Source organism: Dipteris shenzhenensis, chromosome 17 (assembly GCF_047967505.1).
Source record: "Dipteris shenzhenensis isolate YYH24624 ecotype China chromosome 17, Dip_SZ_1.0, whole genome shotgun sequence".
NCBI classification, from domain to species: Eukaryota; Viridiplantae; Streptophyta; class Polypodiopsida; order Gleicheniales; family Dipteridaceae; genus Dipteris; species Dipteris shenzhenensis.
Window position 1 is genome coordinate 870,285 of NC_141612.1, and position 20,120 is coordinate 890,404.

General features: G+C 46.9%; 1 protein-coding gene across 4 annotated transcripts in view; it reads right to left on the reverse strand.

Annotated features, from left to right (window-relative positions):
* LOC147891500 (Small GTP-binding protein) overlaps positions 1-19,670 on the reverse strand; it is a 224,393-nt gene extending 204,723 nt beyond the window's left edge. For all 4 annotated transcript variants that reach the window (XR_015542420.1, XM_087388079.1, XM_087388078.1 and 1 more), the window contains exon 1: positions 19,182-19,670. Coding sequence is in view for 3 of the 4 variants with exons in the window: in XM_087388079.1 (XP_087244205.1) it covers positions 19,182-19,517 (336 nt within the window). In the remaining variant the exon portion in view is untranslated. The remainder of the gene's footprint in view (positions 1-19,181) is intronic.
* Between the last annotated feature and the right edge of the window lie 450 nt (positions 19,671-20,120).

Consider the following 20,120-nt stretch of genomic DNA (forward strand, 5'->3'; position numbering starts at 1 on the left):
CGCCATAGGGTAATGCTGGAAATCACCTCCCAGGCTGACCCTGCAAGTGAAGTAGGCATGGAATCCTGAGCTGGTACAGGTACCAAAAGTAAATCCTGCGGCTCCATGATGCTGACCTCTGTGGGACCCCGTCTCTGGCGACGCTGCATGAAGAAACCGTGATCTCCTGGCTCTGACTCAAAGAGAGCAAAGGCTCCAGATCCTCTCCCCCAAAGGGCAGCGCCCCATGTCATCAGAAAGGACTCGGATGTAACATATGAGAACAACCTGAAGATACCTGTCCATACCACTCTAGAGCTGGGGCAGCTCCATAAACAATGCTTACTAGATTCCTCTGCAAGCTGACAACGCATACACAAGGAGGGTCTACCCATCTGCTGAAGCCAAGTACCCACAGGTATACCCCTATGTATAGTGAGCCAAAGAAAGTAGGAGACTTTCCTGGCTCTACTGATGCCCCAAAAGTGAGTCCAGTAGCTCAGCAAGAGCTCTGCAGTAAGTCCCTGTGTGTGCGAATGCTGTGAGGCAGATGGTAGGTGATGAGAGTCTCTCTGCTGAAGCCTGTAACCTGCCCTCGTCGAGTACTGGAAAAAGGAAAGAGGACGAACGCCTGTCACCGAAGCAGGCCAATGCCCACTCACTTGGGTCCCAGTCGAGCTCCGCAAGAGGTCGACCCTGAAAAATCCAAAGTCTCCATCTAGGATCCTCTACAATGGTCAACCTGGAAGGATCTGTGGCCCATTCCTTACCCACGCAACCAATGACCTTGACTCTCTACCAAAGGAGCTCCTGTCGATCCAGGGGCTGACTGGGATACAATCTGTGAGAGGAGTCTGTCTCAAAATAAGTAAACGGTGCCGAACTGCAATGCATAGCCCTGCCTCACTAAAACAACTTGACCAAGTAGAGATGGGATGAACATAGGCTGGATCTGTAAGCATATCCCTCCACTCCTGAGGAATAGCTCTCATGATCAGTAATCTGGTGGAAGCAATCTGTCCAAGTGGCCCATGTCTATCTCTGATCTCCTCCTCTGACATCTCCACACCTCCCCTGAACCAATCTCCGACTGTCACAACCCCCTGAGCATGCCATCTGGCCAAGGGAGTCCTAAGTTCTGTACTAGGGGAAGATCCCTGATACCGAACCAGGGGGTTATGATAAAGTGGCTGTCAGGCAATTTCCTCTCTGGAGGAGGGAACTGCTCTGATGAGGTGCTGTCGAAAATGATCCCAAATCTGAATAAGCCTTTTCACAAGTGGTGAGGAGGGCTGAGAATGCTGGTCCATCAGGAAGATCCAACTGACTCTACCTGCCCATTGGCCTGCTGCTCTGGGGGTGCACTGGTGAATCCCATGCAGTTGGAACTGCTTCCACGGCTGATCTCCTGGAGTCAAACCTCTAACAAGAAGTTTGACTAAAAGGGCTCTGCTCTGCATCTCAGGATCAAGAACCCCAAGTCCTCCCTGCGAGGAGGGTAAAGTGATAGTATCCCATGAAACCCTGGCCCTAGTGTCCTCAGAACCGTCGCCACCACTCCACAGAAAGTTCCAGAGCAATCTCCTCACCTGACGGATCGAGTTAGCATGAAAGCACCAACATGACGCAACGTACCACATAGTCGCTAGTAGAACCTGGTTGAGTACCAACGCTCTTCCGGCCAAAGAAAGTCTAGCCGTACTCCAGTAGGCTAGCTTTCTCCGGATGCTCTCAAGAATTGGGGCAAACTGCTGCGTCGGGGACACCTCAATGCCAACCTGGAAGCCTAGATATCTCGTGGAGGTGCCTCTGGGAATCCATACAAAGCCTCTGTCTCCTCCCCATGCTGGGGTATCCTACTGAGCTCCAGTCTAGATGCCTTTTGATTTGTTCCAATTGACAAATCCCCCTGAGGCTAGGTAGAACTTGTCAATTGAATCCGCAGCAGTAGCAAGACTATATGCATCTCCTTTGACTGTCAGTGCGTGTCGTCACCAAACTCAATGTCCAAAAGCTCCTGCTCCTGCCGGATAGGCAGATGGAGGCCCAAAGTGCCATGACTGGTAGCCTGCATAAAGTATCCCATAGCCTCCGCTACGAAAAGGAAAAGGTAAGGTGCAAGCGGGCATCCCTGTCGTACCGATCTGGATAGCTGAAAATCCGGTCCTCTGCCTCCACAGACCACCATCCTGCTAGAAGAGTGGGAGTAAAGTGAGGAGACCCAAGAAATCCATCTATCACTGAAGCCTAGCCTCCTCATAGTGCCCTCCAAGAAACCCCAGTCCACCCTATCATAAGCCTTCTCAAAATCGAGAAGAAGAACTGCAATCTCCTGCTGACTCTCCTTCGCCCAGTGAGTGGCCTCCCAAAAAGTGAAGATGTTATCCAAGATACTCCGATCTTGGACAAATCCTGTCTGAGTAGCTTTGATGATATCTGGCAGCATAGGCTTTAGGCGAAGAGCCAAGGTCTTCGCTAGGATCTTGTAGGCTGTCCCTAGAAATGTAATGGGTCTCCAATTACGTAGGACTGTCTTGTCTCCCCCTTTCGAGATGAGACAAATCATACCTGTGCATAATGTCTTGCCCAAAGATCCTGTATCGAGAGCCTCTGAAAAGGTAGAGAGTAGATGAGGCGCAATCGTATCCCAAAGAGCTCTAAAAAGAAGTGGCGACAAACCGTCCTCCCTCGGGCATCTGTCTCTGGGCAGCTCATGTAACGCGTCCGTGATCTCCAGGAGTGATATTGGGCTATCCAAAACATGACTCATCCTGACTGAGACCATCAGAGGGACATGGCTCCAAATCTCCTCTCTGCATCTGATCATCTCCTCGGTGACTGGATCGGCGGTGTAAAGAGTGGAATAGAAATCAGAAGTGATCTCAACAAGACGGTGAGGGTCCGTCTGAAGAGACCCGACGTCATCCACAAGTCTACGAAGACTGTCCGAAGAGTATCTCTGACCCACTGCCCTGAAGAACTCTCTAGAGCATCTACCCCCCTTCTGAATCCAAAAAGTCTGCTGGGAGTAAAACCTGAACTAGGCCCTCCTGCCCTGAATCTCCTCTAGTCTCTCCTGAGCCTCCAAAAGCTGCCCTCTGATGAAAAGAGAATGAGGAAAACTCTGAATCGATCTCTGAAATCTGGATACCTCCGCGCTTGCATTCCGATCTCTGATTCTGAGTTTTTCCTTCTCCTCTTTTGCCCTCAACTGGCAAGCCATGCTGACTCTAGCCAAAGCCCCCTCTACCCACATCAACCAGCCCTGATCCACAGGAGTGTCCTCTGACAACCAAGCCTCTCTCAACCGTTCCACGAATTCTGTGTCCTGAAAAACAAAGTCCGAAACTCTCATAGAGCATGTGCTCTCCAATCGAGAGGTAGGAAGAATCTGTAATAGGACTGGAGCATGGTCAGATAAAACATAACCCGGGCGGATCCGAATCTGTCCTCCTCTGGCCTGGCCCCATTGGCCAATATAAAACCTGTCAAGTCTGACCAAAGAAAGAGAGCCATGGAAAACCCCAGACCAAGAGAACTGAAGACTGTCAGCCAAGTGACAAAAGTCGTCCAATCGAGCTGCATCATGAAGTCCAACATGCAAAACAAAACTATCCCACTCCACTCTCTCCCTATCAGAAAGGTCACCCTCTGTCTGACCCGACTTGTCTTCAGAGAATTCAACCATGTTGAAATCTCCTCCAACAATCCAGGTGTCTGCCTGAGGAAGGTGTAAGATTTGGGGGAGAGAGAGAGCAAGAGAGTGAGCTGAGAGCTGAAAGCTCGAAAGCTTAGTTGCAATAGAAGAGTGTGAGAGTACAACTGAAAGAGTGAGAGATAAGGTTTTGTCCTAGTGACAAAACCTCAGTAGTCACTAACCATAGTTAGTGGACTAACTGCGGTTAGGGGAAAAAACCTCTTAAAGAGGGAAAAGTGCCCCTAACTAGCTTATTAAATTACATTGGTCACTGCTGAATTATATCTATAATTCTAACACCCCCCTACAGTGCCAATGTCATGTACAAGGCTGATTAATCACCAAACGGATATAAGTTCAGGGCACAGCGAAATGCCTCAAACTTTTCACGTGGTAGTGCTTTGGTGAAAATATCTGCAACATTGTCATGTGTGGACACAAAGATCATACCGATCTCTCCTGCATGCAACTTCTCTCTGACGTAGTGATAGTGAACCTCAATGTGCTTCGTGCGAGCATGAAACACTGGATTCTTTGCCACTGCAATGGCACTCCGACTATCAGTGAGAATTGGAGAAGGACCCTCCAATGACAGATGAAGATCAGCAAATAGACGTCGCAGCCAGACACATTCAACTGTTGCTGTGAAAGCTGCCCTGTACTCAGCTTCACATGATGAGGTAGCCACTGTAGATTGTTTCTTGCTCAGCCAGGAAATGCAAGATTTACCCAAAAAGAAACAATTGCCACGAGTGGACTGCCTAGTGTCATAATCACCAGCCCAATCTGAATCACTGTAGGCATGCATCTGCAAGTCACCCCCCCCTGGGAAATAACAAGCCAGAAGACTTCGTGCCCTGCAAATAACGGAAGATGCGCTTAACTGCCTGCCAATGCATAGTTTTTGGGCTGTGCATATACCTGCTCACTTGAGATACTGCAAACTGAATATCAAGTCTAGTGTTGCAGAGATATATGAGGCATCCAACAGCCTGACTGTAAAGTGTGGCATCAACTAATTCTCCTGCATCATGCATTGTGAGTTTCAGCCCTGGCTCCATGGGAGTGGCTATGGGCTTACAATCATGCACGTTAAATCTGTCCAAGAGTTTCTGCACATACTTGGACTGAGACATAACAGTGCCACGTCTCTCTTGAGAGAACTGGATCCCCAAATAAAAGTGAAGCAGTCCCAAATCTAACATGTCAAAGTTGGTCTGCAAATCAGCTTTGAAATCTGCAATATTATCTTCATTGGACCCTGTGAGCAGTAAGTCATCGACATAAAGAAGGATGACTAAAATTCCCCCCCCATCCATCTTGATGTAGAGGGTGCTCTCAGTAGGACTATTGTGCAGCCCCTTGCTGGTCAAAAAGGCATGAATCTTGGCATACCATGCACGAGGGGCCTGTTTCAGCCCATACAAAGCTTTGTTTAGCTTGCATACCTGAAGTGCATTTGCTGTAATTTCAAAGCCTGGAGGTTGTTTGACATAAACCTCTTCCAACAAGTCTCCATTTAAGAAGGCTGTTTTTATGTCCAACTGATGAACATTCCACCCAAAATGTGCAGCCATTGCAATAACAGATCGGATGGTGGTCATCCGGGATGTAGGAGCAAAAGTCTCCTCATAATCTATGCCCTTTTTCTGAGCATAGCCTTTAGCAACCAGCCTTGCCTTGTATCTGTGAATGGAGCCATCTGGCTTCCGTTTCACCTTGAAAACCCATCGTGTGCCAATGGCATGTTTACCTGGTGGCAAGTCTACAACATCCCAAGTCTGATTTTTCTTAATGGACTGCAACTCATCATGCATGGCATTCATCCAATGCACATTGTCCTTTGCTTCTTCGAATGTTGCAGGCTCCTCCTCATCGAGAAGAGTACCTGCATATGCTGATTCCACTGAATTAGCACCTTCCATGTGCCTTGCTGCACTGCGAGTCCTGCCAGGTAATGGAGCATCAATCTTACTCTCCCTGAGAGTCTGTAACAGCCAGTTTGGGACTGTTTTTGCTGCATGTATGTCTGCAATTTCTTGCTGAACTACCTGTTCCACTGCCTGTGGAGGTGGCAAGACATCCTGTGGCTGAACTGGAGCATCGGGAGGTGGCTGTAAATTCTGATTTGTATCAGAAATATCAGCAGGGGAACCCAAGGCAATGGGTAGCATCCCCTCAAAAACATCCTCTGAAGAAGAAGGCATATGAAATTCATCCTGAGTGTGAGCTGAATTTTCTGCAAATATCACATCTCTACTGACAATGATCTTGCGTGTAGCAAGATTGTAGAGACGGTACCCCTTGCTTTCTGCACTGTACCCAACAAATATGCACTTAATTGCCTTATCTCACAACTTATGCCGAAATTCAACTGGCACATGAGCATATGCAAGGCATCCAAAGACTCGGAAATGATCCACTGAAGGCTTTCTCCCATTCCAAACCTCATAGGGAGTTTTTGTTTTCAAAGCCTTAGTGGGAGCCCGATTTAAGATGTAGTTGGCACACATTAGACCTTCAAGCCAGAATTTGTGAGGCATGTGTTTGCTTTTCAGCATACATCTGTCCATCTCCATAAGAGTTCTATTTTTCCTCTCAACTTTAGCATTTTGCTGAGGGGTCAACCTCACTGTGAGCTGATGCACAATACCCTTGCCTTTCAGAAAAGCATCAAAATCTGCAGACAAGTATTCCCCACCTCTATCTGTGCACAATGTCTGTATCTTGAGTCCAGTTTCATTTTCAACCATCGCTGAAAAGTGTTTAAACACCATGAACACTTTTGATTTGCGCTTTAGTCCAAAGACCCAAGTGAAATTGGAGTAATCATCAATAAAAGTAACAAAGTAGAGATGACCACCCAATGATGGAGTCCTCATGGGACCACAGAAATCACTGTGTATAAGCTGTAATTTCCGGACAGCTTTAACTGAACCATCCTTTTTGAAGGGGAATCTATGCATCTTGCCTAAAATGCACCCTTCACAGGCATGTGGAGGAGGTATCTCAAGAGGTGGCAATGCATCAACCATAGAGTGCTTCTGAAGTGTCATCAAGCTGTTGTAATGCATGTGGCCATATCGGGCATGCCATAATGCTGCATTCTGCATGGCAGCAGTAGGAGTAGAAACTGCAAGAGCATGGGCTGCTTTTTTCTCAAAAAGATCAAGCTGAAAAAGCCCACGCAGCAGAGTACCAGATAATCTCAAGGCATAATCATTTTCCCTGTCTCGGACAGCACATTTGTCATCCTCAAAGATGACCTGAAATCCAGCCCTGTTAAGAGTGGACACTGAAAGGAGATTCTTGGTGATACCAGGCACATACAAGACATCTGAAAGTCTGAAAACTGAGCCATCAATGGCGGTAAGCTCAACTTCTCCTGTGCCACGTACTGAATATGACGAGTTGTTGGCACAAGTGACTTTCTTACCAGCGGGAGGTGGATGCAAGGAAGTAAAGAGACACTTCCTAGAAGTGATATGCTTGGAGGCACCGCTGTCAAAATACCAAGTATTCAGTGTTTCATTGACACTGGAAACTAATGCATCCGTAGAGGGGTCATAACTGCAAGTCAAAAAGGCATATGTATCATCATTACAAGTGGCTGTACTATCCCGAGCATCTGGAGCAGCCAGCCTAGAATCTGAAATGCAAGATAAAAAGGCATAATCCTGTCCAACAAAGTTGGCTGCAGCATCCCCACTGTCAGATGCATGAGGAGCTGAATCTGAAACAGCCATACCGGAGCTGTTTTTCTTCTCTTTTGCAAGCCTTTTCCTGCATTCTGCAATGTGATGACCTCGCTTTTTGCAGTAATGACAAAAACCCTTCTTCTTGGGCTTACTTGCATCATTTTTAGCCTTTTGTGAAGACTGTCCTGACCCACTCGACGGCTGATTTACTGATGTCTTTGCCTGTCCCTTTGTTTTTTACTTGAACTTTGAGAGCATAGCTTGTTCACCTGCACGTGAAGCCAAGTTTTTCCTGGTCTGCTCTTCCTGAAGCAGAAATCCTATCAACTCATGAAAAGTGAGAGGATTTGCACCCCCCCTCAATGATAAGTTCAGCGAGGTATGAAAGCTGAGATAAGACTCAGGAAGAGAATTCAAAGTGGTGGTAATCATCTCTGAATCAGGAATAATCTCATCAATGTTCAATAATTGCTCTCTGAGATCCTGTAGCTTTGTGAGGTGGACTGACATGGAGTCACCCTCTTCCATATGTGTATTACTTAACTCTCTTTTCAAGAAAGATACCCTTGCATCATTCCGGGCTGCATACATGCTTTCTAAGATATCCCACGCTGCCTTCGAGGTCTTACACGACTGGATATGCGGAATGATAAATCTTTTCACTGAAAGAGAGATGCATGACAAAGCTAAGGCATCCCGTGAATCCCATCTCTTCTGCTCTGGAATAGTGGCTATAGCTGCACCACCAACTTGTTCTGCAGCTGCACCCTGTGCACGACCTCTTCCACCTCCTTGCTAGGGAGGGGTATTAGGTGCCATACCTGCTGGTCGGATCTCACCCCCATTCACATAATCCCATAAATTGCGAGAAATCAAAATATTGCGTACCATAAAACTCCAGAGGGAGTAGTTGGTACCATCCAACTTGTCTTCCTGTGAAAGACCACCGAACTGGAAATCATTCTGATTTTGCTGGGCCATATCTAAGAAAGAGATTTTAGCAGATACAAGACTGAATTCCCTTACTGGGAATGAAATGCACAACTCCCAAAAACACAGCCAAGCACTGGCTGTAAATGCAACTCAGATGTCTGCACTTGCACTGTCAGAAATCTGTCCAAGCATCAAAAACTCTCCAGAATCTGCCAAAAGTGCTGCAAAACACTTCAAGAAAGGCAGCATGAACTGAAATCTCCATAATTGCTCTCCCAACACAAAAGCCCCAAAATTCACTGCGAAATTGCAGTGTAATCACAAAATCCCCAAATTTCTGCAAGAAATTGTACTGCAAAACTGAAAGCCCCAAATTTCGAGCTTGAAATTGCAACCAGAAAGGGGCAAAAGCACAGAAAGCCCCAAATTTTTGGGCTAAACCTCTGAATCTGCCTGCAATGTCTGCTTCACAAGCAACAATGAACCCAAAGATACCCAAATGGCTACAAAAGACTGCAAATGTATGTACAAATACCACCAGATCTGCTGATACGGTGAGTACGGATGAGCAGATTCATGATGTACGGAGAAGTACATATGTACGGTACAATTACGTATGATGAGCTGTACTGAAGCAGGACCATACGGCAAGTACGTGCAAGTACAGCATGTACGGCGACTAATCGTACGGCCGAGAAATAGTACAGTCGTAGGTACGGACGTCGAGTTTGCAGGTATGCTGGTACGGGCGTAGGCGCAGGTAAGGTTGGTATGGTGCTGCTGTAGGTACAGTTCGGGTAGTACAGTACGGATAGCGAAGTTGTACGACGAACGTACGGAGCGATCAGGAAAGAAGCGTAGGTACGGACGATGAACAGTAGATTCGAGCAGGTACGGCAAGACTATACGAAAGGTACGAAGGCAGCAGGTACGTACGGTATAGCAAGTACAAGCAAGTACGGACGCAACACTTATGGCAAATGCGAGCAAGTACGATAGGTACTGACGACAAGACTGCAGCTGACGAAGGTACGAGCAGCAAAGAGAGCTCGCGGGAGCTTAGAGCAGGTCCTAGAGCACGATCTGCTCTAAAACCAAATGTAAGATTTGGGGGAGAGAGTGAGCTAAGAGCTGAAAGCTTGAAAGCTTAGTTGCAATAGAAGAGTGTGAGAGTACAACTGAAAGAGTGAGAGATAAGGTTTTGTCCTAGTGACAAAACCTTAGTAGTCACTAACCATAGTTAGTGGACTAACTGCGGTTAGGGGGAAAAACCTCTTAAAGAGGGAAAAGTGCCCCTAACTAGCTTATTAAATTACATTGGTCACTGCTGAATTATATCTATAATTCTAACAGAAGGGACTCTCTGAGCTGTCTCCAAAAAGCACATCTGTGGGCTGGATCCGCGGGAGCATACACATTGAGAACACCAACTGCTGTGCTCTCAATCTGAAGAATAACATAGCATGCTCTGCTCTCCACTAGTGTACCCTCTTGGGTGATCTCTGAGGCCCACCTAGCTGAAACTGAAATGTAAACTCCTCCCCTCGCGCCATCCGCTGGGCTCCAATATGTCCGGCTCTGTCCTCTGAGTAAGGATCTGCATCTGTCAATCCTGTCCTGGGAGAGCTTATGCTCCTGGATAAGCACAATGTCTGGAGGGGACCCTAAGGAAATAAACCGAAGGGAGTCCCTAAGCAACTGCAATCTAGGAACTCCCAATCTACGACCATCTGCATCTGAGGTAAATCTGCGGCCGTTCAGTCCTCTCACATTCCAAGAAATGATGGACAACCTAGACATCGGATGGAAGTGAGGGGGTGCCAGTGGCAACTGCACAAAACTCTCTCTTTGACGGCGCAATCCAAAGTCGGTCTCTGATGAAACTCCAAATCTGCCCCAACTCATGTAAAATGGCTCCATCCAAGGGAATAGTACTCTGGCGCGAACTGAGGAGCTGAAAGTCAAACCAACCAGCACTCCTGGGCAAATCAAAGTCTCCCTGAATCTCAAAGAACAGAAATAGAAAGGCCCTACCACCGAAGCCAGGTCGAAGAGTCCTAGGGCAAGAATGAATCTGCGAGCCGACAATACGGTGAACCGATGAAAACTCAGTCATGCTCATGAGCTATCTAGCAATCTCGTTGTCAAGTAACTCAGCTGACCAGCTTTCGCTCCCCCGAGATCGAAAGCTACCTGCGGAGAAACGAAGAACGTGCCCCTCTCTGGAGAGAGAAACAGATCCCAAGTACTCCTCTACCTCCTTTGACCGTCGGCAAAACACCGGTAGAAGTTCCAATCGAGTGAGGGAGTCTGTGATAACCCCTCGAGCCAAAAAGGGCCAAAACTCAACGGGCAGATCTCTGTCAACCATCCTGGGGTCAGGTCTAGGAGTCAGAAGAGCTGAAAAGGGCTGAGCCGTCCTGACTCCACTCCTGGAATAGGTGAGAGGGAGAGGAAGAATATGCGACGAGATGCATGTCCGCGTGGGTGACTGATAATCTCGCTCGATCTCGTTTGCTAGGATCTCCCAATCCTCACGCATGTCTGGGTACTGAGCAAAATATGTGACCGCACTCGCAAAAGATCTGGATAAACCAAGAGTGAAAAGCTGCAAGGACGAGGCTGTACTGGGAGGGGTGTCTAAAAGGACGCTCCGCATAGCAACACAGGAAGGTACTGTGCAACGCGGCTGTGAAAGGGGTCTCGAGGAAACCTCGTACAAGCACATGTGATCCTGGGACGGGCTCTGACTCTGACCTGTGTCGTAAAAAAACCACTCTCTCAATGGACTGCTGGGGAGAGGCATCCATCACAATAACTACAGCCTGAGCAGTCTCCTGCTGAATAATTGTCTCCGTAACCAATATCTGAACCTCCGGGGTAGTAGTGTCTAGAGTCATCAAATCCTGAGCTACTATCTCCTGCACAGTGTGAAGACCTACCTGTGGATGGTCCTCCACATCTCCCCTTTCCGGGGTCTCCTGCACATGTGTCTCCACTCCCTGAGCTACCGTCTCCTGCACAGTGTCAAGACCTGCCTGCGGATGGTCCTCTGCATCTCCCCTTTCCGGGGTCTCCTGCACATGTGTCTCGACTCCCTGAGCTACCGTCTCCTGCACAGTGTCAAGACATGCCTGCGGATGGTCCTCTGCATCTCCCCTTTCCGGGGTCTCCTGCACATGTGTCTCAACTCTCTGCCATCTGTGAGCTCGTACCTGGAGCTGCTCGTACTGCTGGCTCTCCCTTTGTCTCCGTCTCCTCCGAGCTCTCCATGAAAGCTGTTCCACTGGAGGCACCTCCAGGTCCTTTGAGTCCACTGGAGGCTCCCCCAGAGGAGTCTCCTCTCGTTCTTCTGAATGAGTCGAAGCAAGCTCAAAGACCCCTGGAGACTGAACTGTAGGCTCTGGGTCACTCGTAGGATGAGAAGGCTCCGGAGTCTCTGATCGAAGCCGACGACTAGGGCAATCCCTAATAAGGTGACCTCTCTTCCGACAAAAAAGACACTGATCAGGAAGCCCCTCGTACAAAACCCTCTGCTGCATCTGGACCCCATCTCCCGTGGAGTACGAAATCAAAGTAGGCAAAGGTCGAGGAGGGGGGAACTCTGAAGTGAGTCTGACCCTCGTAACACCTGTACCAGCAAGTGACTGAGCATAGGAAAGTCTAGCACCTGATGGGATGACTGTACCTGCCACACTAGCCATATGCTCCACAGCTCTGCGACAAGAGCTGACCTCATCAGGAAGTCCAGGGGAAAGCATCCAAAAAGAGACCTGACGCGGTCCCGAGGAAGTAGTACTGAAGTGCTTCCGCCAAGGCCACAAATGGATGACTCTGCTCTGAAACTGAATCGGTGAGCTCATAAGTACTCTTTGAGCCTGCTTTGTAGACTAAAGGCCAAAAGAAAAGTACCCTCTGCCAACCAATCGGAAAACCGTGACTGAGACACCCAATGAGGCCATGCTGGTGTACACCCAATCACGTAACTGTTGGCCTCTACTGGGTAGAAAGCCAATGATGTGCGTCAAACGAAAACCCTCCTCTGCTACCTCAATCATCTGCACAATGTCAGGAGGAAAAGAAACTGTGACTTCAATCTCCTCAGGTTCGGCGACGGGAGTGGCATTAGTGTCCTCCATTGTCTCAGCTTGCGCTGTCCTGAGGGGGAGGAGCTACCTCTGCTGAAAATACCCACCAAGAACTCGCAACCAACCTCTAGAATCCCCAAAAAACCCCTGGTTAAAGAATGCCCCAAACTTCAGCCTGCGTGGAATGAAAACAGGCCGCTCGATGCTGAAGCAGAAAGCTCTGCCAATGCCTTCAGCAGAAAGCTCTGCCAATGCCTGGAAGCAGCCTAGGAACTCAGCTCCCCGGAACACGAGCAGAACAGCCCCGGAGAGGGCCCTGAAGCAGCCCAGCCTGAAGCGCAAGGGAGGGGCAGACAACAGCTACTGGCGGCCTGAAGGGCGGCCTAGATGGCAGCCTGAAGGGGCGACCTGAAGGGCAAGGGGAGCTCGACCAGCAGCAGCCAGTCGGGCTGAAGGGGGGGCACGACGCGAGCGGGCTGAAGGGGGGGCTCGACCAACAGGGCACGACCTGCAGCAGCCAGACAGGCTGAAGGGGAGGCACGACCGAGCGGGCTGAAAGGGGGCGCGACGCGAGAGGGCTGAAGGGGGGCGACCTGAGCAGGGCGCTGCCAAGGGAGCCTGCACGGCCAAGGCAGCAGGGCGCTGCCAAGGGAGCAGGGCGCGGCCAAGGGGGCAGGGCGCGGCCAAGGGCTAGGTGATGGCGACGGGCGGTGGAGGGCAGCAGCAGACGGGAGCTCCTCCAAGATCGGATTCCGATTCATGTATCTCTTTTGATTTGTACGGAGAGTGTTTTTTTGAGTCGTTACCGGGTGAACTTCCACCTGAGAGGCCTAAGGATCATGCAATTGATACAGTGCCAGGGAGTAGTCCACCAAACAGGGCACCTTATAGGGTGAGTGCGGCTCAGCAAGAAGAAATCATGAGCCAAGTGAAGGACCTTTTGGATAAGGGGCTGATTCAACCCAGTTCTTCCCCTTATTGTTCACCACTTCTCTTGGTGCAAAAGAGTGATGGTTCTTGGAGAATGTGCATTGATTATCGTGCACTCAACAAAGATAACCATAAAAAACAGATTTCCAATTCCAAGGATTGATGATATCTTGGATAGATGGGAAGGGTCAGCCATTTTCAGTCGCATAGATCTCAAGAGTGGGTATCATTAGATACGCATTAGTCCAGAGGATGTGTCCAAGACAGCCTTCATGACCAACTTTGGGTTGTATAAGTTCTTACTTATGCCATTTGGGCTTACGAATGCTCCTACCAATTTTAATCGGATGATGGACAGAATCTTCCGTGAGCATTAGGACTTTTGTGGGCGCTTTCTTCGATGATATGATTGTGTACTTAAAAGATGAGGCAGAGCACAGGAAGCATTTGGCAATTGTATTTGCAGAACTCAGCAAGCATAGGCTGATTGTAAATGCAAAAAAAAAGTGATTTCTTTATGCCTGAGATTCACTTTCTCGGGCACATTATCTCTAAGGATGGAGTGCGTATGGATCCTGCGAAGATTAAAGCAATTCGCAATTGGCCACAGCTTAACAATTTGCATGAAGTACGAAGCTTTTTGGGCTTATGCTCGTAGTACAGGCGATTTATTCACCAATTTGCTGAAATTGCTTCAACACTCTATGCTATGCAGAAGAAAGGAGAATCCTTCATGTGGGCTGAAAATCAGATTGCAGCATTTGAGATGCTAAAAGAAAAGCTTACCACAGACCCAATATTGATCTTGCCAAATCTTCGGAAAGATTTTCATGTCCAAGCTGATGCATGTGGAAAGAATGGCCTTGGAGGGGTCAGTATGCAGGAAGGACGGGTAGTGGCCTATGAGAATAGAATTTTGTAGGATGATGAGAGACATCTGGGCATTTATGAGAAGGAATTGCTGGCTGTAATTCATGCCCTTGCTGCGTGGAAGCAATATTTGCTTAGGGCTGATTTCACAGTGCAGACAAATCATCAATCTCTGAGATATTTCCTCACTCAGACGAAGTTATCTGAGAAGAATATGCAATGGGCCACTTTCTTATCCATATTTCACTTCCAGATAGTGCATGTGGAAGGTAAAAAGAATGTAGTGGCTGATGCATTTTCAAGGAAGCCTCAAGTTTCCCCAGTAACCATTGCTTATCACAATGAGTTGGATGCAATGAAGGAGCAGTATGCCCATGAGGCAGTCAAACATCGTGAGCACCTACTTCAATCACAGAGACATACCCTAGTAGAGTATTCTCAAAGCATGATCACAGAGTTCTTCCAGCCATACCATACAGGTTCCCACTCCACAAGCCCTAGACGTGATCAAGATCCAGATCCAATGACATGACACCTCAAGCAAAGGATCGACACACAAATTATGCTTGGAGACATTCCCTCCTTGTTCAAAGTGGCAGCGCGATTGACAGGGGTCATGGTCGCACTTGTCAGACGTAGAGCGGTGACCAGGAGACAGCGCAAGACTACGCCACAGGCAACCGACAGCTAACTATCCCTAGTTTTATGCTCTCGCTCCCCAACCCTTGATGAGGGGGGTTAGAGTGGACCACAGTTGTGACATTGTAGCTCATTAGTAGCTCCATCCTTTCAGCTTGCTTGTATCAAGTTTCTCTTAGTCTCATAGACCCATCGGTCTTCTGAAGACTTTAATAAACTTTCTTTCTTTCTTTCTTTCTATGTTGCATATGCAAAGACGACTCGCATTAAGTTTTAAAGAAGGTCGCACGGCAATTACACAATCATTAAGCATTGCACATTACATCAAGATTCCTCTGGAGTCCAAAGGGTCATGGAAAGGATACAATTTAGCATTGTGGAGGAGATCACAAGGGTAGCACATCCCATATGAGAGTTCATTTTCTTGGTATGTCTAGAAAAGGCGTTAATCCATGTCCTATACATCTTCCAAATGAATCAATTCTTTCTTGGAGTGGTGTAACAATGGCTCTTTTGACTACCATATTTTTTGATCATTATTTTTACTTTCTTGAGATCTCATTTTTATTGACCACACGTTTGTATTCTTCTATCTGAGTTCTTGTGACAAGACCTCACATCCCGACCGGGCATCTTCTGCTACCATGTGCACATCTTTATCGGTAGTTCAGAGTACTCTCTTTACATGGCTGATCACCACGTATTCCTATCTCCAATATAGCACTTGTCACCTTCAGTGTGACCCCTTCCAAACATCACAGCCCTTATCGCCTTCAGTGAAATTCATTGCCTTCAACGCGATTTGTCGCCTTCATTAGCGCGACCAGTCACCTTCAGCATGGCTCTATCATCTTCAATGTGATCTACTGTCTTCATTACTGTCTTGGTTTGCCATCTCTAGCATGGACTATGTTTACCATCTTCAGTATGGTCTATGTTACCGTCTTCAGTATGCTCTCTCTCTCTCTCTCTCTCTCTCTCTCTCTCTCTCTCTCTGTGCCATCTACAGCATGGCCATGGGTCGTACCCATCATAGTCACATCCATATGACAGGAAGTTGGAAGCTCGTGCATGGGGTGGACTTCACACCATTGAAGTTACGAGTCGAATGACTATCTTACTGAATCACCTCCACCTAGTATTAAATTACCGACATGCCGTACGAGACTGATGACACTTCGCACATCTACAAGGGTTCTCCTTACCCGATTGTTCTATTCCTAACACCTTCAATGGGCTTGGGGGTGAGCCTTGGAGTGTGAGGCTATGATGCTTAGTCAATGAGGACAGATCTAGATCACCTAGTCTTGTGTGTTGAAAGTGATCTCAAAACCCAGTCCATGCGTATCTAGTTTCTAGGGCTTTCCAAGAGTTCCAATTTGGTAGAATTTTGAGTTGTCTAGAGCTAGATTTAAGTCGTTTAAGTTCTAGGTTTAATTGAGTCCTAGGCCCCTACATCAATTAATTATTGTGTATGGGTACCGTGGTATAAAATACAAAGTTAAATTTATATTAAAAGTTATTTTCTTTCCTTGCTTTTCTAGGATTTAAGCTTTATTGTATTTAGAGTCTAGCTTTTCTACTTTTGGCTTTTTCTCCAAGCTTTCCCTATTCTTGTAAAAGCTTTTTCTATTCCTTAGCTTTGAGCTCCCCTAGCTCTTCTATAAATTAAGGGCCTTGCCTCAATCTAGATCAGCCTTGGCTTGTTCCTCCCTCTGCTTCCTAGCCTCGCTCCATCAGCCCTCTTTGCCAAGCCACTCTATCAGCCTTCCACTCTATAGATGCCTTCTCTCTAGATGCTCTCTCTCTAGACGTTCTCTCTCTAGATGCTCTCTCTCTCTAGATGCTTTCTCTCTCTAGATGCCATCTCTATAGATGCTTTCTTTCTCTAGGCATTCTCTCTCGAAAAGCACATTCTCTCTCTAGCAGCCAACCTTTATTCTATAAGGTGCAATTGATGGTTGAGCTATTTCTTTTTCCCTTGTTTCAAAATCTTTTTTCGCTTTTGGTTGATCTTGAAGGTGATTGATTTTGTCTCTAAACTCTCTTTTTTTTAATTTTTAGATAGTTAGGGTTTTGCATGTGTTGAAAAGATTGATATTTCCAGAGTCTAAGGTTTCTATACTAGCCCTAACGGGTAGAATCGGAATTTCCTATGTTTAAGGGATAAGAAGGAGGACCAAGACCATTTATGTGGCTTTCTCCAACTCGTACCAGGCCAAAGGTTGCCAATGGTTACTTTGTTAGATGATCCTCAGTCATATGTTTATGCAAAGTATTGTGCCCATCGGATATGCTTTGCATGGTCGAGGAACATTAAATACCGTTTTTGCCTTAGTGTCATGCACAACCGTCAAAAAACACCGTCCTAGGTGTGTTATTCGAACAAGTACTTATGGGATGAGAGCGCCAATTTGCATGTAAGTCAACTCCATAGAGTTTAAGGTGCATGCAAAGTATTGTGCCCATCGGATATGCTTTGCATGGTATATCAAGCATTAAACACCGTTTGTGCCTCACTGTTATGCACAACCATAAAAAAACACGCTTTTAGGTGCGTTATCTGACCATGTGCTTATCGGATGGGTGTACTACTTTAAATGCAACTAAATACCACCACTTTTTAGACACATGCAAAGTATTGTCCCAGTTTGGAAAGGAAGATGATTGTAATAGTCCTATATTTTGAGTCTTGGTCTAGAACTCTTCATTTCCTAGACAGGGTTTTGTCCAAAGATCCATACTACCATTGTAGTAAGGCTAAGATATTTAAACAAATACAACCGGTTTTACCCTTTGGGGGAGCAGCCTCATTCTCACGCAGTTGGGTGCCAATGTACTTGTCTCTATCTCTTTTATCTTATGTTGCTAGGTGGATGAATGCATTTAAAGTTGTGGTATTTTTATGTGGAACTATAAAAGTTCTTAAATTCTAAGTTTATTGAGTTATTCAGCTGGAAATCACGCTTCTGTGTAAGCAAGACTCCAACAAGTGGGGATTCAAATGCCCCACAGGTAGTATGGAAGAGAACAAGAGTTGATACGTTAGCAGCAGATTCTAAGGATGCATCATGTGGAGCTTCTCCTCTTGCTACGCCTACTTCAGCCACATCAATACCTATGTGTATAACACCTTGACCTCCTATATGTAGCACACCTATTCCACATAACGCATCTCTCACTGAAGTCTATTTGCGCATGCTGAGGTATCAACCCCTTCAAGTCTCCTCATTTGGTAGCTCACAGTGGGGCATTGATCCTATTTCTCCAATAGTTTCAATTCATGACAATCAATTAACACCATAAACTCCATCACAGGTACTAGCTACTATGACATCCCCACTGCCATCATCAGTGGGGCATTGATCCTATTTCTCCAATAGTTTCAATTCATGACAATCAATTAACACCATAAACTCCATCACACATAGCAAGTACTAGCTACTATGACATCCCCACTGACATCTTAAGTGCCCACCGGTGGGTGTAAACCATAGTATCAACATATGCTCTCACAAACACACCCACACAAGCTTGAGCATTCATTTTATGCAAAGGTCTTCATACTGAGTTTTTGTAGACAACTCCGGAGATGAAGGGCAGACTCAGCCGTGACAAAGGTTAGTGCAACACAAGTAATGGTAGTTCCTTGTATGGCAATAGCAGACACTTTTAGTCATCTTTTACGGCAACAACTCCAAAGATCCTAGATGAAAACCTTCGAAAAGTGATTATTACAGCCTCTAAAAGACTACATTGATCCCCCTATGATGTCCCTAACCAAATGTGGGTGGCATCTCGCACCGTATCAGCTCCACACTCTTCACCACATCACTCCTGAAAGAAAAACGACAGAAGGGCGAATCCCAAGATCATAAAAGCCTTCAAGCTCAATTTCCCACCCACGATTGGGAAACAAAAATCCTGAGCTCTATAATAAGGCCTCTTGCAAAACTCTACAATATCTAAGACCATTCCCTCGATTCACAAAGCAGAGGAGCCCTACATATCTCGGTAGCACAACATAAGTTTATCTTGTTCTCTCAAATGTAATTGTAGCACCAACGAATGAATTCGGCCTCAACTGTAGCTCCACAACTTGAGAGAACTTAGTTGCATGTGCAAACTCCAGAATAATGCATGTCGTGGGCTTTTTGTCTCAAAGACTGATCAATGTCCTCCAAGGCTCACGGGCCATGGTTAACATGTCGTTCCGCTTGCTGTCCAAAACGTAGAATTGATTGCAATACTGACTCGTACTGCTGGTCTATGCAATACTTATGTGGAGGACAATAAAATGAAACACTCTACAAGAGAAATTCTCACACATAACATTTCAGTTCTAACCTTCGAGAGGCGATTTTTGCCCATATCCAAGGCCTGCACGTTCGAACTCTGTGGCTTCACTGCTTCTACAGCTCCAGCCTGGCTCCGAACTCCCAGCAGTCTTCTATGTTTGACTTGAGATTGCCCATATACATCGAGCATCGTACTTAAGTCGTTCAAGTTGTTGGCGCTCGTGAAATACTGTAAGAGCATAGGATGGTTGGGGCCGGTGCGGGTCGAATTTTGTCGGTGACGGCTTCCATGGTCGGAAACATGAGAAGGGTGGAACGCAGATGGAAGAATGAGCTTGCCAGAGCCATCGATGCCAAGAAACGAGGTCGTACAGCTCGCAGACATGGAAAGAAATCTCGATTGGGTTGCAAGCGAAGCGGGTAATTGACGAGCGGAGGCTCTCGTCGATCCACGTGTTGTGCCCTGCAAATATGAATTTTCATTTGGGGTATAGTGGTTCCTCGCTTCCAGCTTGCGGTCGGCGGGCCACAAGCCAAATTCCGGGCAATCCCGGGATCCCCGACCGTGGATAATTCCCCCACGTGGAGGGCTGGAGGGAGGAGGTACACATGGCGACATCTTGATCGTGTTTAGTGACTGATTACAGGTTGTACATTGTGAATTGTTGATAGGTCCGCGTGTTGCTTAGGCATGTAGTTATTGAATGTGCCCCCCGCATGCATTTCGAAGGTGTGTTGAATGTCCCTCTTTCGTTGCATGTATTGTGGAGCTTGGTCTTGCCTCTGCTTCGTCTTGGTGTTGCAATCTTCATCTTGGTGCTACAAACTGGGCTTTTTCTTGTGGTATTTGAGGGCAATGGGGGGTATCTTGACACGGTGTGGAGCTAGTGCTAGGAATGTTCCTTTTCTCAACTTGGATCTTGATTTGGTTGGTGAGGTTTCTAGGGGAGGGGAGAATAGGAGTGTCTTGAAGGATGGTTGGACTAGG